General features: G+C 37.6%; 3 protein-coding genes across 3 annotated transcripts; 2 read left to right on the top strand and 1 right to left on the bottom strand.

The window, feature by feature from the left end:
* Window positions 1–213: 213 nt before the first annotated feature.
* LOC125610026 lies at window positions 214–2,586 on the top strand. The gene is made up of 4 exons (XM_048781672.1): window positions 214–493; window positions 664–1,535; window positions 1,644–1,836; window positions 1,964–2,586. Exons 1-4 carry the CDS (start codon window positions 214–216, stop codon window positions 2,584–2,586), a joined length of 1,968 nt encoding a protein of 655 aa, XP_048637629.1.
* A 2,180-nt stretch (window positions 2,587–4,766) lies between these two features.
* LOC125610025 lies at window positions 4,767–8,932 on the bottom strand. Its single transcript, XM_048781671.1, has 10 exons — window positions 8,033–8,932; window positions 7,182–7,877; window positions 6,837–7,082; window positions 6,649–6,723; window positions 6,451–6,540; window positions 6,193–6,363; window positions 5,804–6,120; window positions 5,605–5,689; window positions 5,065–5,530; window positions 4,767–4,930 (listed from the first exon to the last, which is right to left on the bottom strand). Exons 1-10 carry the CDS (start codon window positions 8,930–8,932, stop codon window positions 4,767–4,769), a joined length of 3,210 nt encoding a protein of 1,069 aa, XP_048637628.1.
* Window positions 8,933–10,009: 1,077 nt separating this feature from the next.
* LOC106352257 (two-component response regulator ARR14) lies at window positions 10,010–24,641 on the top strand. Its single transcript, XM_048735235.1, has 6 exons — window positions 10,010–10,187; window positions 10,346–10,498; window positions 10,579–10,941; window positions 11,230–11,306; window positions 20,863–21,465; window positions 21,567–24,641. The coding sequence occupies exons 1-6, from the start codon at window positions 10,010–10,012 to the stop codon at window positions 21,720–21,722; spliced, it is 1,530 nt and encodes a 509-aa protein (XP_048591192.1). The 3' UTR covers window positions 21,723–24,641.
* The last annotated feature ends 238 nt before the right edge of the window (window positions 24,642–24,879 follow it).

Below are 24,879 nucleotides of genomic sequence, written 5' to 3'. Positions count from 1 at the left end.
ATTCCACATGAAGTGCCCGACTATTCTGTCACAAAGGCGGGTAGATCTAAAGAACGACTCCCTACTATTCCACATTCTCCAGGTGGAATAGTAATCACAGAAAGAGGTGATCCTACCCGCGCAACCAGGCGTCAGACAGGCCCGAGTGATAGGGAAAAAAACAAACGTCCTGTCGAAGAGGATACATAATCCGAGTCTGAGTCAGATGATGACATGGTCGTTCCTGTTGTTCCCCCGGTTGTTGGTGAAACCGGAGAAGGGTCTAGGCCGGTCCGGAGACGTCTATTATTTGGAAATGCTGGCATTCCAGACACTGACGGTGGAGTTGGAGATTCAAACTCTGGTTCAGATCATTCTGAAGAATTACCAGTAGACGATGGTCTACACTGGGGTAAATTTGATGAAGCACTCCACGAGATGCTAAACAACCCGAATACGCCAGCTTTTTTTGGAAGGGATGCTCCACCTGTATTCAACAATCGGGAGGGAACAGGTAAAAAATAACTTCTAAGTTAATACAAATGTAGAGCTACATCATAAGGAATGCAATTAGATAGAATGGATTTGTAATGCCCACTTTCTATACTATATTTGCAATGTAGTATCTAATTCCATACTTTACAAATAATGGACATGCACCTGAATGTTTCATTGACTTTGTAGGGGTTGACACGGCTCTGGCCGACATCCAATACGAGGGAGATGACTTTTATGTGGGTCGTGTTTTCAAATCCAAAGCCGACTGCAAAATCAAACTTGCAATACATGCTATAAACCGGAAGTTCCATTTCAAGACAACTCGTTCAAGCCCTTCCATACTACTTGCACAATGCATTAGTGATGCATGCCCATGGCGCGTGTATGCGGTGTTGTTAGATGCCAGTGGGAACTTCCAAGTCAGACAAGCTAACCTAGTTCACTCTTGCACCGTTGACGACCGTAGAAACTACCACAAACTTGCAACGACTATCGTGATTGGCCAGATATTGCAATCTCGTTTTGTTGGTATTAAGAAGGGTCCCACTGCCGCCGCAATAAGGAAAATATTGCTAGATGAATTTCATGTCAACGTTTCATACTGGAAAGCTTGGAGAGCTAGAGAGATGGCGATGGAGCATGCAATGGGGACCATGGTTGGGAGTTATGCACTGATACCTCCATATTTGGCACTCCTTCAGTCTTCTAATGTAGGAACCGTATGCTACGTGGAAAGTACGGATGAAGAAGAAGGTGGAACACGGTTTCAATACTGTTTTGTTGCTTATGGAGCATCGGTGGCAGGGTATTCGTGTATGCGGAAAGTTATTGTTGTTGATGGAACGTCGCTTAAAGGGAAGTATGGTGGGTGTCTTCTTTCAGCCTCAGCACAAGATGGGAATTTCCAAATATTTCCCCTTGCGTTTGCTGTTGTTAATAGCGAAAACGACGATGCTTGGGAATGGTTTTTCCAGAGGCTACAAACTTTTGTTGTCGATACCCCGGGTTTAGTTTTCATCTCTGATCGCCATCCAAGTATCGCCACAGGACTGAGGAAGGTAAATATCCGTACAATCTTCAGTGAACTTTAAAGTTAGCACATTCCATTTTGCAACTATACTATATGTACCATTAACTGACTATATAAAATATTTGTACTTGTACAGGTATACAACCATGCTCAGCATGTCATATGTGTTGTCCATCTGTGGAGAAATGTGATGGCAAAATACAAGAGTAGCAGACTAGCCAACCTTATGTCCGCTGTTGCAAGAGCTTTCACCGTGACTGAATTTAATAAGAAGTTTATTGAAATTCAGAAAATCAGCCCAAATTGCACGGCTTACTTGGTTGATATAGGTGACGATTAAATCTGATACTATATAGTATCGTAAGATACTATACTATATTGCTTTCTTTCCATTCTATTCAATGCAATAACGTACTAAATATAAAACTGGCCACTACTTATCATTGTTGTTAACAGGGTTCGACAAGTGGACTAGGGTTCATTTCAGGGGGAATAGGTTCAACATCATGGATTCAAACATAGCTGAATCCTGGAATGGGGTGCTTAAGGAAGCACGTGAATATCCCCTCATTACGATGTTTGAGTACATACGTACAACAGTTATGTCTTGGTTCGCATTGCGTCGAGCGAAATCAACCCGGGAGCAAGGAACTATCACCCCAAATGTCAGGAAACTCGTGGAGGAAAACTTTGATCTCTCCACCGCTATGGCTGTACGTGATATAGCCGATCTTGAATACCAAGTGCAGGACCCCGCCGGGGAGTGCTTCACAGTTTTATTGGGTCCCGGTACTTGCACATGTGGTGAGTATCAACTAATAGGGATACCCTGTATGCATGCGCTAGCTTGTTCCACCAGGGTTGGATTTCCATCAGATGCGCTGGTGGCACCGGCTTACCGTGTACCAACATGGCGCGAAGGCTTCATCGGAAGAATCTATCCGGTCCCATCTGTGGGTGGATTAGAACTCGGATCTGGAACTAGAGCTCCATTACTTCCACCAGCAGTACGCCGCCCACCTGGGCGTCCTAGGAAAGTCCGCATCCTATCACGTGGGGAGTACAAGGTAACCTACTAAACCATTGATGAAATTTGTAATCATAGAACGGAATAGTTAGCTAAGCTTATGGAATAGTCATCAGGAATATGAAATTGTTCAAATGGACCAAAGATAAAGTACAACATGTAAATATTGTCGTAATACCTATTAATATGGAACGTTATATATTCTACATTTACGCAAGAATGATATATGTTTAACTTTGGTATGTAGAAAGGAGGAAGCTCGTCAAACAGGAAATGCAAACGTTGTGGCCGTTCGGGACACAACAGGGCATCCTGTCGCAACCCAATATGATAAGCTATAACTAAGGAGAAGGCAGCAGAAGGCAGTTGGAAGAAATATTTTGGGAACTGGGTGATTATGCAGTAGCCAGTGTCGTCTACAGACCGGGCATGTACAGGAAGTGGAAACGGGGCAAAACAGTGTTTTAACCAAATAGAATGGTATATGCTTCACGGTTATATATCTATCTATTTGGTATGTACATATTATGTTATGCAGACCCCTTTAAATCACAACTCTTGTGGTTGTTGTACGGAACACCCCAGACCTTCTCTTTTGTCTAATATTAATAATGCCGTTCTCCGCTATTTGCTCACACCTTAGAAGCCTTAAGCCTGTAGGTTGTTTTTTCTATACTATTTGCGTTTCGTACTATACTATTACTAATACATTCGAACCGTTAACAATAGAAATCCTAAACACAACATCCCCACTCATACTAAATTCTAAATCCATTACAATAACACCTTTTAATAATACCAAAACCTCATCAACACCCCCACCCTTACTGAAAACTAAACCCTACCCCCGCCCCCCCCCCCTCACACCCGTAACCCTATACACATTACGATTACCCAATATACCGTGATATTATAAATCGTCATACATGAAATAGACCCATAAATCCAACATCCAACCCCAACACCCCAAACAACCCTTCATCAACACTAAACCCAATACCTTTGTACACGTTAACATTTCCACCTCAGCACAACAAACCAACCCGTAGGGAAAAGTAAACCCAAACCCCCACCCCACCCCCATAAACCCTAAACCCAATACAATGACCCCGGTTAGACATGTTGTTGTTGTTCTACGGAACACCGGTAGACCTTTTCTTTTGTGTTATATTAGTAATGCAGTTATGTAGTATGTCCACATATCTTAGAAGCATTTAGTGTGTCTTATGTACCATACTATACCAGTTACTACCAATACCATACTTTAATTAGTCCTATATGTCCTTACCCATCGAAATAGTAAACATAACATCCACACGGTTACGTAAAAATCTTAGAACTAACGTACCATACCATTTCGTATAAGACTATACTACATTAAAGTTAATATGGTGAAGTTGAAATAAGCAGACAAACGAATAACCATGACAAAAGCAATTCTATACAGTTAAGCCCCATACCTGTACACACGTATGGAAAACTAAACCCAAACCCCACTCCACCCCCATAAACCCTAAACCCAATAGGAAGGCCCCTTCTAGACATGTTGTGGTTGTTGTACAGAACACCGGTATACCTTTATTTTGGTGTAATATTAATAGTGCAGTTATGTACTATGTCCACATATCTGACAAACCAACCCGTACGGAAAACTAAACCCAAACCCCCCACCCCACCCCCCACCCCTAAACCCTAAACCCAATACAATACACACTTGTATGATACAAACGTAATCACCAACAACCCCACCATTTTTGAAAACTAAACCCAAACCCTCCCCGACCCCTTAATCATATTGACAGTACCATTACTCCTTCCACTGTTAATTTATCAATCGTCAAATATAGAATAGTTAGTACCGGAAGATTGACAAAACAGTATGGAACATAGATGGAATGTGTTTAGTTCACATTGGATTTTGTAGATGAACATAAACTTGGGTATGACTTAAGAGAGAGTGACTGAGCATATCATTCCTTCCACATGTTGTACTATCAGTACTCTAAAGGGTAAACACTAACTCCCGAAAATATACTATGTTAATTGGATGGAATAAAGAAACCCGGGACTGAGTACATCATAAATTAAACATAAGAAATCATCGTTTGTTAGTCTGAAGAAACAAAGGATTACAGAGTAAAACATAAAGAGGTAGGAGGGAGGGAATTCAGCAACAGAATGTGGATTACATCAAACAGGAATGAACATAAAGTAGTACAGTTCTGAGAACGACTAAACTGCAGGATTAGGGGTGACCACCTTAAACATACACAGGGTAGAGATCGCATAGTTCTCCGCTGCAATACGGACCTCCTCATCAGTCAGAGCCAGATCAAGCAAAGGCTTCCCCACGGCAGCAATTTCTAACATGATCAGTGCCACAACCGCGGCGTACCCTAACAACAGGAAAAGGATTACTATAAATACTGCGTGGAATGGTAAACTAGTTGCCTCAGAAAGTATAGTACGATAAGCGTATGGAATAGTGCCGTCCGGTAAACCAGAAATTTAAATTAGAGGCGATTAGTACCTGGATGTTCAAGTAGAACTGGTATGTCTAAGCGAGATATGGGGAACGGAAGGTAATTCAACTCACGAGCTCGAGAAGTTAGACAGAACCTCGATACCATGTGCGGCATCATAATCGATATCGGGTTGACGACATCTTTCAACACTGAAATAGGAGGACATGTCTGGTTCGCGTCCACCACATAGATGGCCCACATAGGCAAATCTACGATCATACCAACCCAGTGTCTGTCTTTAACCAGAATCAGACTGTAGAGAAAGTCTACTTGCGTAAACCACTGTGGCCGGTGCATGAACTGACTGCGCAGAGACACCGGGAAAGTGAAGGCGGACTTATCTTGCATGGCTTCAAAAGCAGGATAACTTCGGATCAGATCGATAAAGAAAGTTGGAGGGATGAAGTCAAATTTTGAAGATGGATTGCTGTCACGCCTCTTTCTTATCCAACCTACAACACGATCCACAGCCTACAAAATAGACATAAATAAGAAGGAAAACAAAGAAACATAATTTATGCAAAGGAGTGAGATTTATAACTTACCTCATACGAACAAACACCGGTGCAATTGAACAGATCATCCAAAGAAGCAACGGAACTGATTGACCCGAGGGATGGCGCATTTGATCTGAAGGAAAGTGGTAATACCGTTAGTTCAATATTTCCTGACTATACCATATTATATCATATGGAGTATATAGTTTTTAAATGGAATAGTATCCAGAGTATTCTGTCAACTTACTTTGCCTCCGCCATTGTCTTCATGAAGGCCTCTCTTGCAGCTGGGGTTGGCGGAGTAAATGGGGAGAAGCCACCTATGAAGGTGTGTTTTTCTTGACGACGAGGCTTTGGGTTACTTGGCTCAGCCGCCACCTTTTTACCCCGTTTAGGAGGTGCAGGATTATCATCAGTTTGACGCGCCACTTTCTTATTTCCATCTTTCTTACGGACGGGGGGTGCAGGAGGAGTGTAGCGTTTCGTACTTATATGCGTACGTCTACTAAAACGTCTGCCACCATCAGCTTGACCACCGGCTGCATCAGTGTTCTTATCTCCAGCCTATAAACATAAACTTATCACCTCTGCAAACACACTTTACATTTGAGCTGGGAAGAAGGTCAAGCATTATACCTGAACTTTAGTAATTGTAACATCATCTTCATCCGCATCCTCACCCTTATTCGCAACAGTAGCGTTACCACGATCGTCATGGACACCATCAAGACCCACTTTCTCCGGATTGACATCTGATGATGTCTGAGGTACATCATTTCCAGAACCAGCGGAGGGTCGGACCGGGTTCTACCAATATAGACATAGAATAGAATCCATTAACAAATAGAGTAGGTATATAGATTTATAAATGGAAATATAGACTACAGAACTTACTTTATCAATGCCCGCTTCCGATACTATTTTATTAACGACGCCAGACACTGGGTCATCAACGCGGCGTTCCGATGATACATTCACTTCGTCCTATATAGATTAACCACATTTTTCAATTAACTGAGCCAATATACCTTATTATATTATTAAGACAAAGCCGACAATTTGAGTGCTTATCAGGTTTCTACTCATTCTTACCACATCAACTCGAGAAGGAGGATTGGCGGCATCAGAATTGTCAGGCGCTGCGACGTTTACTGAAGACGAGGGATTCTAAATTAAAATAGTATGGTAATGTCAGTGTTAAATTAAAATAGTATGGAAAGGGTCTACTTCCATCAGCTGCATAGAATGTTATAATACACAACATAATTTAAAGGACAAACCTCCACGTTTATGGGGTCATGTCCACTGTCAGCATCTCCCCCCTGCTCGCCCACCTCCACGTTTCCAATGTCAGCATCTCCCCCATGATGGACCCCTGTCTCCGCTCTTAATTCGGCTCCATGAGTTGACTCGGTCTGTTTACCCGTAGGTAGTCCTTCACCCATTTCCCCTTCATCCAGATTCTGTCCCAAACCACCCGAGGCAGTCTCTGTTGCCGCAACATCCTCTCCATCTCGCGGTGTTGACTAGAGAAAAATTCAAACAATTAGAATGCTATGGAATAGTCTGGCAATATAATGGAATGACATACTATAGAATAATAATTTCATTGTACTGAGATTTACCTGTGGAACACCACTATGTGTAGTGTGTCGATCGGGATTAGCCTCTGTATAGTTGAAATCATCATTCTGACCTCGGAATGGTGACGAATGTCTCGCAGGACTAAACCCATACGTTGCTCCCATATCCGCACCGCTAGGCCCAGACTTAAGTAACTGATTGATCTTATCAAACGCCCCTGTGACCGTAGTTTCCAAATGGGCAATCGAGGTGGTAGCTGCTTGTAAGTCGGTTCGAAGGCCTCCCACTTCAGAATCAAAATGTCCCTTCAAGCTCAGAATATAACCCTCAAACATTGCAATTACCTTATCCTCGTAAACCTCAGCTGCACGCCTAAGTAGTGTTTCGACATCAACATGGAAACTCTCACCACCATGCGGGGCACCCGAGGGGTTAGCTGATGATTGCCCTCTCGGATCTCCAGCGTAACCACCACTCTCTACGCCACCACGATGAGCATTATCCTTTTCAACCGGGTCAGGAACATTTTCATCACTTGACTCCGACGTTTGTGCATGACCCTTCTTCACTTTAACATCATCCGCTTTCACACCACCTGACCAAGTGTTATGCTCAAATGGGTAATCATCCTCAATTAAAGCAACCATGGTATCAACACTCGTATCTTCCTTATCTCCCAACCCACGATAAAGATCCTCACCCACTTCACCTGTGCTAATCAAAGACCGTACATATGCCTGCAACACAAATACAGGACAGTGAAAGGCATGAAATAATAAGTAAGTAGTCTGGTCAAATAAAAACAGGGGTATGTCTTTGTAATCGAAATAGTATGGTATAGATTGATATATGGAAAGTTATTTGTATAAAATAGACAACTACGCTGACTAACCTGTCCCAGTTGATCAACCGACTTGGCCGAGACAATGTTGACTACCACCTTTCTTTCAACAACTCTCCTGATAATCTCTTCGCTGGACAAGTTGGAATCTGCTAGAGGATCCGCACCGCCAGTCTTAATAATGATAGAAGGACATGCAGTGACAGTCACCAATACCATCGCATGAGTAAACCCTTGAAGGGCCATTGTATCCTTCACATAATTTACTGCAGATCTTGCTTTTGTACTTCTAACCGTCAGTAAAAATGACTCCCTGCCCCATGGATACTTCAGGAAAGCGTCAAGATCACCAAGCATGCTCACTATTTCGGGTCTGATATTTGTTGTCCCACATGTTGGACACAGAATTCCTTCCACCAAAACCAACAACGAAAGCCGCAAACGCGTTAACCGATCCTTGTATTTTTTACCCCTCACAAGCCGCTCCATGATCCATCCAGGTGTGGGCTTCTCCTCCCCACGAAATAAATCATCCCATATTGACATAGACGATTTCCCTTTACCGGACGCCTTTCCTCGCCCGATACCTTTCTCGGGGGGTTCTCCAGCTAGTCCAACTCCGTCGCCACAGTTTAGTCCGGTCACCATAGCAAAGTCTTGTATGGCATACCGTATCGGCTTACCAACGAAGATCCACCAAAGTTCAAACTCTTTTGCAGTGACCAACTGGCGTGAGAGGCAGTAATGGAGGAACATTACTGAGAAAGTATGCGACCCCATCTGCAAAACTCTCCGGAACTGCGACTGATTCAACATTTCCAAGTCCTCTTCCTCTAGTGCATTCTTTATGAGGTCAATCCACCGTAGGTTGAAGTAGTTATTAACCCGTTTCCGCCCTGATGGTTCGGAACCCGCCTCAAACATTCTCAGAGGAAGCCCTAATTCGTCCATTTTGGCACTGCCAACCATGAAAACAAGGCAACCAGTTAGATTGACAGAGACAGGAATATAATAGTCTGCACAAATATGAAGTAGAATAGACTGCAAACGTAAACAAAAATCAAAATTCCCAGTAAATGGAATAGCACACAGACTCACTATGTTATTCACAGACTATATTGTAACTACAAAACATAAATGGTCTAGTACGATTATATCTATGAAATAGACTAAATCCCGGATTGACAATGACACCACTTTAATATTCAAAATCTATTTTTCGTGTTCAGATAATGCCGGTTGAAAACGAAATAACAAGATAACCGAAAGCGACGACACAGAAATCACCGTTACAACATTCCAAACGAAGGCACGGACTCCATTTTTGTTTCTTTCTTCGAATGAACTACCACGTGGAGAGACCAGTAAATCGATACAGTACAGAAAAGAAATGAACAATTAAATCTCTCTTGAAGTTGAAAAGAACAAAGAAACGGACAACAAGACTCAAATCCGGTCGGAGTAACTGAAAATTTCAAGAAAATAGAAAAGTAATTTCGAACTTACAAGAGTACCGGAGTCTCCCTTGCCGGAATAAGAACTGAAGAATGCTTTCCCTGTTCCGATTCGTCAGTCCGTGAAGTAGTATCGCGGCGACGAGCAGTTTAAAGTCAGGGAAAAGACGCTGTCAATTTCCGGTGGTGATGAAAGAGAAGAATAGTGCTTAGTTTAGAGAGATAGGAATGGTAAAGTAAAAAAGGAAATTAAGGGTTAGTGATTCGCCACGACAGTTGAGTGAACAGTTTAAATTTTTACTTAATCTTTATTTTTTGCCCGTTACTCCCGGTAAATAAGGAGGGCAAAACGGCAATATTTTATAAAAGGTGAGTCATATATCGGTGAGTTAGGGAAAGTAGCCATCGAGTGAATTATGCGGTTATTGGACGTCATACAGTGCAATTCCCCATAAAAGTTTGAGATAAATATCAGAATTTTATTGTTTTAAAGGGGGTAAGCAAAACATCTTTGGCGGATTTACATGACTACATCATAAAAACACGCAGCTTTTTCCTGTAGCCGTCAATAAGAATGCTTCAGAAATGGAAACCTAGTGGTGACGAAAGTGGTGGTCCAGATAGAGATTTACCAAACTCTCGCGATATGTTTTCTGGCAACTTTCCTGAGGGTTTGCGGGTGCTATTGTTTGATGAAGATCGACTATATCTTCAAATATTGGAGAAACATCTCGAAGAGTTTCAATACGAAGGTAGCTATTTTGATTGAGTTGTTTTTGGAGTTTTAAAACAGATCAAGTGATGATGATAAAGTTCATATATAATTTCCAATGTGTTTTTTATTAATTTCAGTATTTCTAAAGTTGACCTAATTGATATTATAATCTTATAGATCTGTGTATTTTTGCAGTGACTACATGCCACGAAGAGGAAAGAGCTATGTATCTACTCTGCAACCATAGAAATATGTTCGACATTGCTATAATCGAAGCACACAATCTAGAGGGGAAAATATTCCGGTTAATCTCGGAAATTCGATCTGAAATAGATATTCCAATCATTAGTAAGCATATAATTTTAAAGTTTGTGTACATTGATTTTTTTGATTAAAAAACATAACAATTAAACACACTTTTTTTCCAGTAACATCCCAAGACGATTCAAGAGAATCTGTGACCAAATGGATGAGGAACGGTGCATGTGACTATCTCATAAAACCGATAAGACCAGAAGATCTACGTTTGATTTATAAATACTTGGTAAAGAAGATGGAACTAAGGGGTATCACGGTTGCCGAAGAGGCAGAAGAGAAAGCAGCAGCTGAGAAGTCATCCTCTGTGGGAGATTCCACCATAAGAAGCCCTAACAGGAGAAAAAGAAACATGTTACAAACAGACGAGGATCCAGATCATAATCGTGATTCCGCCACCAAGAAAAGGCGAGTGGTGTGGGATGATTATCTTAACGGCAAGTTTTTGGATGCAGTGAATTCCCTTGGCAACAATGGTGAGTCACGTACATTAGGGTTCATAGTTACTCGGGTTTGTCATCTTAGATTTATTCTATATATGCATATATATATATATATACAAAATGTCTTGTTCGCACGTACAAACATAATTTTCTTAGGAATACTTATTAGTTTATATATTCTAATTAAAAAACCAGTATGATAATATACGATAGAAAAATTTCATCAAAATATATGTTTATTATTATGCTAAAATTTTTAAAACACTCACATGTTAAAATATTTTTTAAATATATCTATTTGAACTATGTGAATTCATGCAGATGTTGTTCCCAAGAAAATTTTGGAGAGGATGAATGTTAGTAGCCTCACCCGAGAAAACGTAGCCAGCCATCTCCAGGTATCGTTTCTTCTTATACTACCACCACGGCGGTGCTTTGTTAGATTTTCAGAAAGCCCAACTTTGTGAATATAGGATTACCTCAAAAAATTGCACCTTGGATATTAAGATATGGATTCAGACTTGAAATATAAAAGATATCCTAGTGGATGCAAAACTTTTATAATAGTGGCTTTTACCTTTTGCATAAGTTTTCGTGAACCTCACCTACAAATCTTTAATTAGATTAAAAATATTGTAAGCAGAAACTATAAATAGCATTGATATATTTCGTACTCTAACCATTTTATAGCATCATATGTGACCGTAGACTTTAATCTGCATATTGTAACGTATATTGTAACGTCCCCGACAGTTTATGGTTACTGGGCCATTACGCCCTCTCATTCGGCTTGTGGACTCCATCCCGTCTAATGGACAATGCATTAAATTTTTGAAAGCTCAAAATCATTGTTTATTGATCATGCAATTACCACGTAACATTTTTTCGTGTTTTGTGACAATAAACTATAAATAACATCGATATATTATGTACTCTAACCATTTTATAGTATCATATGTCATTGTAGACTTTATCTGCATATTGTAACGTTCCGACTGTCCACAGTTACTGGGCCACCATGCCCTCTCTCTCGGCATGTGGACTCCTCCATCCCGTCTGATGGACGGTGCATTAATTTTTCGGAGGCTCGAAATTATTGTTTATTGATTCTGCAATCACCACATAACATTTTTCTGTGCTTTGGTCTCACTCGCACGATATCGCAAATTACTTTTTGATAGGTCACCCACCCTTTCAGTATTCTAGCTCAAGCACACTTAACTCTGGAGTTCTAAATGGATGTGTGTCGATTAAGGTAAGCGACACTTTGATAACATAGGTTGTCAAATCAATTCTCTTATGTCTTTACACATATACCAAAAATTATGATGTTACAATTCATCCTCACTCACAAAGCGCAACACCCCCGTTGTGCATCATGACATGTCTCAAGACGCCTCCCGTCAGAACCGAGATAGCTAAAATGGCTTTGATACCACTCATGTCTCCTCACTTGGCACGTGGACCCCCATCCCTTCTGACGGGCGGTGCGTTAATTTTTCGGAGTCTCAAAATCATTGTTTATTGACCCTGCAATCACCACATAAAATTTTTCCGTGCTTTGGCTTCACTTGCACGATATCGCAAATCATTTTTTGATATGTCACCAATCTTTTCACTATTCCAGCTCAAGCACGGTTAACTTTAGAGTTCTAAACAGATATGTACCGGAAAAGGTAAGCACACTTTGGTGATATAGATAGCAAAATCAATTCTTTTAAACTTTTCCACAAATACCAGAAATCAAGATGTTACACATATGTTCATTAAGAATCTGAAGAATACATTTAAATTAAACAAATGAGAACAATTATGTAAAATATAGAAAATATTAACTCTGGAAAAAAAGTCAGCGAATCCACCAGGTTTTTGGTTATTTCCAGCAAATCATAAAGTTTGTCTCGAATCGAATTAAGGAGATTTGTTTGTCATGTAGACTTGACATTCCTCATATCAAACTTTCCATCTCAGTACGAAGAGACCATAAGTTTGTGCGGATCCTAGAAGTACAAAATATTCCACTCCTTTGATCCATAATATTCCACTCCTTTGATCCATATGGCTCATCCCTACGCCACTAACCTAGTCATGATCAATTCATTAAGAATCAACTTAGCAAGATGGGTTCAAGTACTAAACTGAAACAACTAATTGGTCGAAAAGAACTTCTGTTTTACCCTCATCCTCTTTTAGATTTGTGACCCTATAGCTTTCCACTTCAAGAGAAGCTAATTAAACTGTGTACACAAAAAAAATAGATTTTTTCTTGTTGAAGACTTTTTCGGTTTTTGCTTTATAAATGTACCAAATGATCCAATGAATGTTTTAATTTGTGGTTCTATAGTAATTTTTTTCTCCAAAATAGAAAAGCTATATTTTTATAAATATATGTACTTGGAAAAATCCAAAATGGTCATATATTATAGGTCTAGACATTTTACCCGGATCCAAAGACTAGGACCAAAATCAACAAAAAAAGTGGTTTGGATCGAAGGAGATTTTACCCTACTGGGTTTGTTTATAGATAACCACGGGTCTTGGTTCGGATTTATGTCCACCCCGAAACCCAATCTGATTTTAGTGGAACCAAACTTTTATAGCAGCACTAGCCTATGTATTACATTTCCCCTTACCCAATGCACCAATTACTCTTCTCTTTGTTTCGTTTCCACTTGTGACACACAATTCAGAAGAAGATATTTTCAATTTATAAACCTGAACTCCAAAATCAAGCAGTTTACAAACTGGAATTGCATAATCAAGTTAATTGGATTCGAAGCTTAATGTATCCTTCATCAGAGTAGTCTCGAATTAGATCTATGTAATTTTTGAACCCTAGTTTGGTTCTTGTTTGATTTCCTTGTTTTTGATTCTTGTTTCATTGGCCAATTTCTAGTAACTCTTTAACCAGAGTTTGATTCTTGTTTCCCTGCTTTTGATTCGTGTTTCCTTGATCGATTTCTAGTAATTCTTACCCGAGTTTGATTCTGTTTTGTTTGTTGTTCATTGGTCGATTTCGAGTAACTCTAAACGTTTATTGCTTTTGATTCTTTTTTCCTTGCCAAATAAAGCTTAACTTGCGGTGATGAAAGACATTAAAAATAAAATGATTTGTGAATTCATCTAAGCCACTAGATTTAGGACAACTCCTATCAAAGCACAGTTGTCTATGTATAAATCGCTCACACATCGCTACACATCATGAAAATACCTGCCTCATAAAGTGTTTTAATTTCCCATGAGCTAGAATTTTCCACAAATGACTTAATAGGTATGTGATACTCGATTTTATAACATGCTCTCAATCTTGTTGTAAAATTGTTGTTCTTAAGAACCCATTTCCAAATTAAAATGAGTAGCATCTTTTTTTTATGGTTCCACGTATTACATCCAAGTACTAAGGGTATGAATGGTAGTCAGGAAACGGCGGTTAATAATGCATTCCCTAACGTTCCTAAAAAATATCACTATTCACAAGGAATAATTTTTTCTTCTCATTCCCTACCATTTTTTTGTAGAGAAATAAAGAACAAAAATATTTCTTGTTAAATTTGAGAAGGAAAAACTAGGCCTGGGATTTTTGTCCGAACCGAATGGGCCGAACCGGACCGAACCAATTTTTTCGGTTTTCGGTTCGGTTCGGTTTTCAATTTGGTTTAATTCGGTATGGTTTTGAAAATTAATTCGGTTTTCGGTTTGGTTAAAAAATTTAAAAACCAAAAATATCCGGAAAATAACCGAAAATTCGAACCGAAAATAACCGAATAACCCAAAAATAACCGAATTTAACCGAAATAACCGAATTTAACCGAAAATATCCAAATATTTTGGAAAAATTATAACAAAATTAACCAAAAATTTCAAAATTCGGTTATTTTCGGAAATAAAATTGAAAACCAAAATAAACCGATAACCGAACCGAATCGAAATTTCATTCGGTTTATTTCGGAATTGTTTTTAAAAACTTCGGTTAACCGAAAACCGACGGTTCGGTTCAGTTCGGTTTCGGAAAACCGAAGTCGCATGCCTAGAAAAAACCATTCATTTTCATTCCTGCAATTTTTTTCTTTTACGTTCAATTTCTATTCGTTCCTCTTGTTTTCAAAATGGTCACCAGTCGAACCCTAAGTAAGACTAGATCTCAATGCGAGGATTAATGATATATACTCTTGTTGAAAAATTCTGGTAAAAAGGAAGATCTCATCGTTGGTATCACATCTATAAGGAAATGAAAAAAAGTTGGAGATGCCATAGATAACATTGTCTAAAGTGTTTGGTGGATGGGTTATCATATCAGGGACCCAAGTTTGGTCTAAACCTTACAGTTTAGATTTGATCCAATGGTTTTTTGTAACCCCATATTTAATAGTGGCTTTACACTCTTGATCTTCCGGTGGGTAGGAAAAATTATAGTATCATCCCATCCCATGAGAACTCAAACAAGTATATAGAAGAGAACTGTATAAGTCTTCACAATTTCTTAGCAAGGAGGAACACATTAAAATCATGTAGATCTTGATAACCAAGCACTCATATCTTAGATCTCAGGTGATCTTGTAAATTTCTGACTTCCCACGGTTAATGCGTTTCTACGGACGCTCACTTGGCTCATGAGCTCCATTCCGTACGATGGATACTGCGTTAATTTTTTGTAGGTTCAAAAGTTTTGTTTACTGACACTGCAATCACCACACGATATTTCTCCTCGTTTTGATCTTACTCACACAATATCGCAAATCACTACTTGATAAAGTCACACATCCTTCCACTACTCCAGTTCAAGCACGTTTAACTTTGGAGTTTTTTCCAAGGGTGACCGAAAAGGTAAATGCACTTTGGTAACATAAATAGCCAAATAAATTTTATTAAGCTTTTCACCATATACCACAAACTGAAATGTTATAATTCCCTCTATTTCAGATAGCGCAACGACCACGTTACACCTCAGGTTCGTCACTCATGTTAGTGTGAACTTACACATGACTCCACAGTCGTCTAGGTTTGGCTATTATACCACTTGTAACATCCTGTCTGCCCATGACTAATAAGCCTCCTAGAGTCGTTTACTCGGCATGTTGACCCCATTTCGTGTGATGGAAGATGCATTAATTTTTTGAAAGCTTGAAAGTCTTGTTTACTGACCATACAATCACAACATGATATTTCTATGTGCTTTTTATCTTAACTCACATCATATAGCGAATCATTTTCCGTTAGGTCACCTTACACTATTCCAACTCAAATGTAAATGCATTTTGGTGATGTTCGTAGCCAAATCAATTCTATTAAACTTTTTATCATATACCAAAAATTGATGTTACATATCTGTGTGATGACCTCTATTGTTTTGGTTTGTACTTCACCAAAAAAATTAAGCCATGCTCTTTAGTTTTTAGTTATACCTTGTGAAAGCAAAAATCACGAAGTCACATATATATATGTACTGCTTAAGACACAAATTTTATTTGGACCTCTTTTATACCATTTATAATAATTTTGCTGATCACAAATTGACGCACCCATTAAGTTAGTCATTTACAAAGGAAAACACATTCATCTAGATCAAGTATTGAATACGTACGGTAAACCTATATATATACATTCTCATGCCTCTTTTTGTCAAAATGTGAAACACTTCTTTGATATATCATTTTATAATCTGATCCACTAAGTTTCTAAAAACTATAAAGGATTTTCCGTATTTAGTCGATATTGTGATGCCTTCCCGTAAGTGAGGGGAAATCCCTATGAGGAATCAACGAGAATGTATATAAACTCTAAATTGTTATGTTGTTTTTCGTTAGAAGAGTTTTTCCTCTCAAAATGCTGAAATAAATTATTTTCTTATAAAGTTTTTTTTAGTGTGCACTACAACAAAACGTAAGTTTAACGAGGATAATTAACGAGGAAAAATAATCCTCGTAAAAGTACGTTGATTTTACGAGGAAAGTACGTGGAAAAAGAGAAGCATCGTTATTTCGTCGTAAGGTAACGACAAAACAATTTCGTCGTAAAGACGATGTAAATTAACGTGGCTTTTACGAGGAAACACTATTTCCTTGTAAATACCACGTAAACTTCGCGAGTTCTTTACGACGAAATACTTTACGTGTACTTAACGAGGAAATTTTGAATCCACCAACTTGGTAGGTAGCTCACGTTTTTTTTGGCCATCCAATTAATTTTCGTCGTAATTTCACACGAGGCTATACTTTTCACACATATGAGTATGGTAGACAGCGGACGACCAGTAACTATGGAATATGTGTGAAAGGGGAAATAGATTTCTACGGGATCTTGACGGAGATTATTGAAGTCGAATTTCCAGGGATATTGAAGCTGAAATGCGTCCTCTTCAAATGTGAATGGTTCGATTCCGTCGTCAACAGAGGTGTTCGGTCTAACAAATTCGGTGTAGTTGATGTCAACGGTGGACGAAGGTACAACAAATTCGAGCCTTTCATCTTAGCTTCACAAGCAGACCAAGTTAGCTTCCTTCCATACCCTCGAATGAGAGATTCGAGTATAAATTGGTTAGCTGTGATCAAAGTTACACCTCGAGGACGAATTATCAGTGGAGAAGAACCACCATTGCAAGAAGAACAGATAAATGAAGTCGAGGAACCTGAACAAGAAATTGATGACATCCTTCTCATTGATCCGCGTAATCACGAGTACGAAGATCTTATCGACGATGCCACAGACGAAGCTGTTGAAGACGAGTTTAATGAAAATAATGATGTTTCTAGTGATGACGAGAATGTTGATGTATCCGATTGATGTATTTGATTTTATGTAGTTTGTTTTAAGAATAGATTGAGGTTCAAGGGTAGATGGGTTTGGGGTTTGGAATATATGAAGTAGAAGATAAGGAAGATGGGGTTTGGAGTTTTGGATTTTAGGGATTTATACGTAATACTCGTTAATTCCTCGTAAGCCAAAATCGTCGTAAGGTTCTCGTAAGGCCACGAGGAGTTTACGACGAAATTAAAAAAAATAAAGAAAGCGGGGCACGCTAATTCCACGCAAGCCAAAATCGTCGTAAGGTTGTCGTAAGGCCACGAGGAGTTTACGACGAAATTAAAAAAATAAAGAAAGCGGGGCACGCTAATTCCACGTAAGACTCTCTGAGTGAATGAAAATAAGGAATTGTGGTTTGGAATGAAAATAAAGATATGGTTTGGAATATATAAAGTAGAAGATAAGGAATATGGGGTTTGGGGTTTCGGGTTTCGGGTTTTAGGGATTTAAATGGAATACTCGTTAATTCCTCGTATGTTAACGTCGAACTTACGACGAATTCCTCGTAAATACCACGTAGGACAGATTCGTCGTAAATACCACGTAGGACAGATTCGTCGTAAATACCACGTAGGACAGATTCGTCGTAAATACCACGTAGGACAGATTCGTCGTAAATACCACGTAGGAGAGATTCGTCGTAAATACCACGTAAAGTAAATGATGAACGCGGCCCACTTTAATTCCACGTAGGACGGAATCGTCGTAAACACCTCGTAACCAAAATCGTCGTAAACACCTCGTACCGTAAAAACTAGAAAAAAAAAGAAAAAGAAGAAATATACTGGATTTACATGTGGCAAGACTTCCAGCAATTATATTACTTAAGTCTCACCAACATAAATTCCAATATCTTCTTCTCTTCCTTTTTTTTCAAATTTTTATAATTTGAATAGGATTGGATTTGAGAGTATGAAGTGAGATAGGGTGTGATTTGGGAGTTTGGGTGTGGGTTGAGAAGGAGAGTTACGGGTATATTTATAGGGAAGCTTTCCTCGGTAATTCCACGTAAGCAAAATCGTCGTAACGTCCTCGTACCTAAAAAACACGGGCCTTTGTAATTCCTCGTAACTTCCTCGTATAATAAAACGCGGGCCTTTGTAATCTCTCGCTGTTTCGTCGTAAAAAAAAACACGGGCCTCTGTAATTCGTCGTAAAATTACGAGGAATTTGCGACAGAATGTAATCTTATATATACACCCCGAGCGCTCACTCTTTCTTTCCTCTCTACTTCCTCTCCACTTCCTCTCCACTTCCTCCCTGTTTCGTTGCAATGGTAAGCCTCTCTAATTCCTCTCTAATTTGGTTAGTTTAGGTAGATTAGGTGGTTAGTATAGGGAATTTAGATAATTTTACGGATCTTATGTTATTTAGTGTTGATTAGGTGGATAATGTTGAAAAATATACTGTTGACGGAAATTTAAAAAATTAAATTTTTTTCTCAGGTTCGAAAAGGTAGACTTACTGCCCATTACAGATAGATGTTCGGTGAGCCAGGTAGTCACCAACCGACGACTCACATGCCGAGGCGGATGTAACGGCGAGGAGTGATGAATTCTACCGGGCGATTAACGACCCTTAGTTCTTTTTAATTTCGGTTCTTGTATTATGAATTCAAAACTTATTTATATATAAAATATTTTGGTTTTGATTTTTTTTAGAATTTTAATTTTATTAATAATTTAAATAATTTTTTTAATTATAATTTTTTTTATTTCTGTAAAATAACGAAACGAAGTAATTTCGTAGCTATTTTGCGACTTCTTTACGTGGAAGCTTAACGAGGTTTTTACGAGGAAATGTTTACAAGGAAATGACGTGGAAAATTCACGTGGTCTTTACGAGGAAAGCTATCAAGATATTTACGTTTACTTTACGAGTATTTACTTTCGAGTTATTTACGTGGCTTTAACGAGGAATGGCTTTCGAGGTATTTACGAGGAAATTTAGCGACGTCCTTACGTGGAAGCTTTACGTGGTCTTTACGACGAAATATTCTTCTTCGCTTTTACGACGAAATTATTTCCTCGCTACGTTACGACGAATTAGCGAGGATATATGCGTTACGACAAACGTATAACGACGAAACGGGTTTCCTCGTTAATTCCTCGTAACACTGCTTTTACGACGAAATCACGAGGAAAACTGCCCTCGTAAAACTTGTGTTTTCTTGTAGTGGTGGTATTTTTATAATCTCGAACCAAATCAATCTTACTTTTCAGCTGCACAATCAGTTTTGCAGAGCTTGTTGGGTTAGTATTTTTTCCAAAAAGAAAAAAGAAAGAAATTTGCTCACTTAAATTGGAGGGATATTAGGTGCAAATCAATGACAATGTAGCTTTTTTTTTGTCAATGATAATGTAGCTTTGATTAGCCAAAAATTAACTTTTTGGCTAAACAGCCACGGGATGATCATGAAATGGCCACGAACTGCTTTATTTATTTTTACCCAATTGGTGGATTCTTTTGTTCAAACTTTCATTTGTAAATTCCATTCAACTATTTATGTATAATTTTATAAATAAAGTAGTTGTAAAAGTATTACATATAAGAAGCGAAATAATAAATAGTATTTTTTTAATACGATATTTGTGAGGCTAATTTGTTGTGTCAATTTGCATTTCTAAGTTTTTATATGTCATTTTGTTGTGTCCATTTGTATTTTAAAATCTTACTTAATTTTGATTTAAATACTTTTAGTTAAATAATAAATAGTAATTTTAATATTAAATAGTAGTTTAGATGTAGAAATTTTTTTAGTCCATAACTTCTTTTTGTTTGTATGTTTAAGATAAACCATTCGATAAAAAACGGTGCATGTTTAACATTGTTGGGATTCATAAAACAAATCATAAAAGATACAAACTACAGAAAGTTTTCTACCTTCCCGTAATTAAGCGAGTTTGGTTGATGCCTTTGCCTAAGAAGATGTAGGGATCTTTAGACCAAGAATCTCCTAACCGTCCAAACAACAAGAACTAAGCGAGTTCATCGAGTTAGTGAATATAGCTAGATCGGATTAATGGAACTAAACACAATCAAAATAGCATAATAAGAGAATAGTAATAAAATAAACTAAGTCGAAAATAATCCTTATTGTTTTTTTACATATGTACTGCATTAATATTTCTTTCCTTCAAATTGGGTGTACAGAAATTCCGGATGGGTCTGAAGAAGAAGAATGACCAAAACAAAAGCGACGAGAGAAGTCTACCGTTAATTACTCCACAAGAACGAGGAATGTCTAGTGGAGAAATATCAAACGAGCTCTACAGAGGACTAAATGTCCAGTTTCCAACACATCATGTCAACAACATTCCTCAACCGTCTTATTTTCAACAGCACAACACAAACCTTAATCTCATGACGCAACGCGTGTCATCACCTCCTGGAAATCATTATGATAGACTCTCTGTTGCGTCTTCCAGTAGAAATCTAGTGACGACTCACCAACATCACACTTCTCATCAAATCTCAGAGTTCCCATGCAATGATCAGAGCATAGAAGAAAGATTGGTTTATTACGAGGAGGACGAGGACGATGGAGTTAGGAACTTGATCACTGACTGGTTCACGCAAATCCCGGACCAGATAAATCTGTTCCCCTTAGAGGAGTCGGTGATAGCGACTACAATGCGTTTCAACGATGATCAGGTGTCAGCCAATCAACAAGAGCCGATGTACGTTCATGAGCCATCCATGATGCATATACCTTCACTTCCTTCATCTCTCACACATAATCCCTTTCTTGATCAGGTGACACCGGCTTATATTTCTTAGAATTGTCATTATTCTCTAATAGACATTATGCAAATTCATATCTTTAGTGCTCTTTTGTGTGTGTGTGTCATATACAGAAAGAAAATATACAATTGGTGGATTTACCTCGACAACAATTATTCCATGAACAGCAACATGCTAACCTAGCAAATGAGAATAGGTTTCCTGAAACTAATCCAGGAACGGGATCTGCAAGAATGGATAAGATGGATCAAGACACGGACCAAGCATGAAAACGACTTACAAATAAGGAAATGAAGTCCGACATTATAGTTTATTATTGATATTATATATTACTTTTAGAGTTTAGAGTTCTATATACATTCCAGCTGATGCCTTGCTTTCTCTTCTTCTTTTTTGTAGTTGCTTGTGTAGCTTGCCTTTTTCTAGCGTTTTATATACTTTTCTAGGGTTTAGAATTTTATATACATTCTAGTTGATTCCTTTTTTTCTAGGGATTGCTTGTGATGCGTGTTAACAATCAGTTTGCTTTATTTACATTTGAATAATAACTTGTTTTTTTGTCAGTGGTTTCAGTATTTAACTAACATATGGTCGTGGTAAGCTCATACCTTTTAAATGTAGTCACCAAACTCTTTTCTTTTTGATTAAATTTGCCCATTCCATTCTTTGCATCTGCGAAAATATAAATTAAAGATAAAACAGTATAAGCAAAAGATAAACGACCAAAACAAACCAAATATGCGATTTTTTGTGCGACTGATCTTAAAAAGACACTCTGGGCGGGATCTTTGCCGTAAAGTGAACAAACAACTCTTAATAAAATTATAAAGGCCTGAGATATCACAACCTTTCTTTGATTTCCTCCGCAATCCAAGAACTACATTCATTCAACAACTGACCCTAAAATTCTACTACAAATATAACCAAAACAAAAGAGACGTACATATATAATTTGAAAATACCAAACTACGTACTAACAAAAAAGAAGGGAAAACGGTACCGATGCCATTGTTTGCATTCGACTTAAAGAAAAACAAAAGGTATCTATTCGACCAAATATAATTAAATTCCCATATTTTCTTTCAGTAAAAACAATCTCAAACGTGATCCAAATCTAAATCGACACAAAGAAGTTTTGACATAAACCGTTCATCGATTATACCATATAAAACATTTCGTGTACACATATGGTCATTGAGTTCCAGCATGTTGCTTTATCCGTGATGAGATCGCCAAAATTTTATTAAAGAAATGCTTGCTCATCTCCACGGTTAATCGCAACGCTACAACAAACCTACATACTATAATACTAATCAAACCCAAATATTGATATATGGTGTAAGCAAAGTGGAAAATGATTAATAGGTATCTCAAATGTCCGTGAATATTTTTACAATTTCGTCCATTTTAGACCCAAATTTGAAAAGAGAATCAAAGTCTAGGAAAACGAGTAACTAAATGCAAAAGTAAGGTACCAACCCGTGCAGTGGTGATATTTCATCTTAAAAATCTGCTCATTGAGTTTGGGTTTGCTGCCTTATCCGTGGTGATTTTTTTATCGAAATGTGTTCATCTCCATATATAATCAGACGCACGCTACAACAAACCCAAATGAAATATTAATAAATGAAATGGCTTTCTACCCCCAACCTAAAAAATTGTTCATAAATAACAAATGAAAAATCACAAATGTAGTAACTGAAAATACTCAAGTTCGTCAACTTCACACCCAAATTGAAAAGAGAACTTACCAAACATAAAAAAAAAAAGGCAAAAGAACGCAGAAATGGGATCGAGAAAGCCATTAACCATTTTTAGAAATGGGATAACGTTTTTTATACGTTCTTAGCATCAAAAACAAAAGCAAGGTAACTTATTGACGATAGTTTAATGATCAGTAACATGTTGATCAAGGTTACCTATGGATCTATATTGGACCCATCCTTTTTCTATCATGCGAAATTTGCATGAAGACTGAAAATTCCACAGATTTGTTACCAATTCGACATAGGACCTTCCGCAAACAAAAACAAAAGTAAGCTTTACTAGTAGAAATCGACTCGAACTTAGTGGAAAAAGTGAGAAAGGTTCAAACGAAAACTGTATGAAGATTTGAGATGTGATTGAGGGTTTATATACAAATCTTCAAAGGAAGGGATAGAGGTTCAGAAGAAATCCTGTAAAGATGCTCGAAGAATTTGAAATTATTCAAAGATTCTTAAGAGATTATTCTACAGTTATTTTATTTATTTGATGTGATTACCACCAAAAAAATCTGGCTGCACAAAACAAGATTGACCAGTAAGTACTAATAATAATCTAGATTAGGCATGGACATATTTATCTGGAACCGAAGAACCGAACCACAAAACAAGGTTTGGATTTGGATCATATCAATTATACTAGTGGATCTTATATCACTAGAACAAAAAAAAATAGAACAGAACCGAGAAACGGATGGGTAAAATTTCTATAATATAGTTTATATATTTATATATATTAACAATATTAATTTTGAAATGATCAAATAATTTACAAATATTATTTATAAGTTGAAATACCCAAAAAATGAATTTACTAGAATACTTTTTATCCAAAATATTTTAAATTATTCGAGTTTTAATCTGAAACCCAAAAAATTGATATTAATCCAAATAATCTAGGTTTTGTTTTTTTAACCCAAATTTAACCGAAAAACAAAAAACCGAATGGAAGCCGAAAATTACCACGAATATAAGCCAGCTCTTAACTTTGTTATCCAAACCGAACCAAACCGAACCAAAATTTCTAAATACCTTAATGAAAATTAAACCTCTAGACCCAAAAAAACCAAAAATCTGAAATAACCGAACCGGAACCAAACCGAGAACCGGATGCCCAAAGCTAATCTAAACATAACATAAGGTTGAATATGCATAAAAGGAGACTAGGAATGAATTTTATAAGAGATTATATAATTAAATGTTCATGGTTAAATCAAAATTTTCTTTTATCAATTGTATCTTAATCTTGTTATATAGATCCCTATAGTATCTGATAAGTTAGAGACATATAAAAGTATGCATGCCTACAATATCATAAATTATAATATTATAACAATTTTTTTCTTTCAAACGAACATGGCAGAAAATTATGTTTTAGCCACATAATTTTCATGCTAACACACAAAATATGCAGCTAAAATTCGTCTCACAACATATTACCTTAGATATATTTTATGGATAATCTTATATATTAAAACAGAAGTCACAACCTTGATTCATGTGTGATATTTTAAAAAATGGACTTAATAATATGACTTAATAATATATCATTCCTAATATAACAATCGACTCCTATAAAATAAAACCGGATTGGTTAACAAACACATATTTGATTCCTTAATAAATTATACATAGTAGTAATATAAACCATTGTATAGTTCAA

The sequence above is a fragment of the Brassica napus genome, chromosome A6, assembly GCF_020379485.1.
Source record: "Brassica napus cultivar Da-Ae chromosome A6, Da-Ae, whole genome shotgun sequence".
In the NCBI taxonomy this organism is placed as follows: domain Eukaryota; kingdom Viridiplantae; phylum Streptophyta; class Magnoliopsida; order Brassicales; family Brassicaceae; genus Brassica; species Brassica napus.
This window is presented reverse-complemented; position numbering and strand designations above follow the sequence as displayed.

Excerpts from the sequence above, each read along its gene's own strand:
- LOC125610026 (XM_048781672.1), top strand. The coding sequence starts at position 214 with ATGGTCGTTCCTGTTGTTCCCCCGGTTGTTGGTGAAACCGGAGAAGGG. Across the intron at positions 494-663 it reads CAACAATCGGGAGGGAACAG|GGGTTGACACGGCTCTGGCC; the intron begins GTAAAAAATAAC and ends TTGACTTTGTAG. Across the intron at positions 1,536-1,643 it reads TCGCCACAGGACTGAGGAAG|GTATACAACCATGCTCAGCA; the intron begins GTAAATATCCGT and ends GTACTTGTACAG.
- LOC125610025 (XM_048781671.1), bottom strand. The coding sequence starts at position 8,932 with ATGGACGAATTAGGGCTTCCTCTGAGAATGTTTGAGGCGGGTTCCGAA. Across the intron at positions 6,724-6,836 it reads ATGACCCCATAAACGTGGAG|AATCCCTCGTCTTCAGTAAA; the intron begins GTTTGTCCTTTA and ends ATTTTAATTTAG. Across the intron at positions 6,541-6,648 it reads CTCCTTCTCGAGTTGATGTG|GACGAAGTGAATGTATCATC; the intron begins GTAAGAATGAGT and ends TAATCTATATAG.
- LOC106352257 (XM_048735235.1), top strand. The coding sequence starts at position 10,010 with ATGCTTCAGAAATGGAAACCTAGTGGTGACGAAAGTGGTGGTCCAGAT. Across the intron at positions 10,499-10,578 it reads AATAGATATTCCAATCATTA|TAACATCCCAAGACGATTCA; the intron begins GTAAGCATATAA and ends CTTTTTTTCCAG. Across the intron at positions 10,942-11,229 it reads GAATTCCCTTGGCAACAATG|ATGTTGTTCCCAAGAAAATT; the intron begins GTGAGTCACGTA and ends GAATTCATGCAG.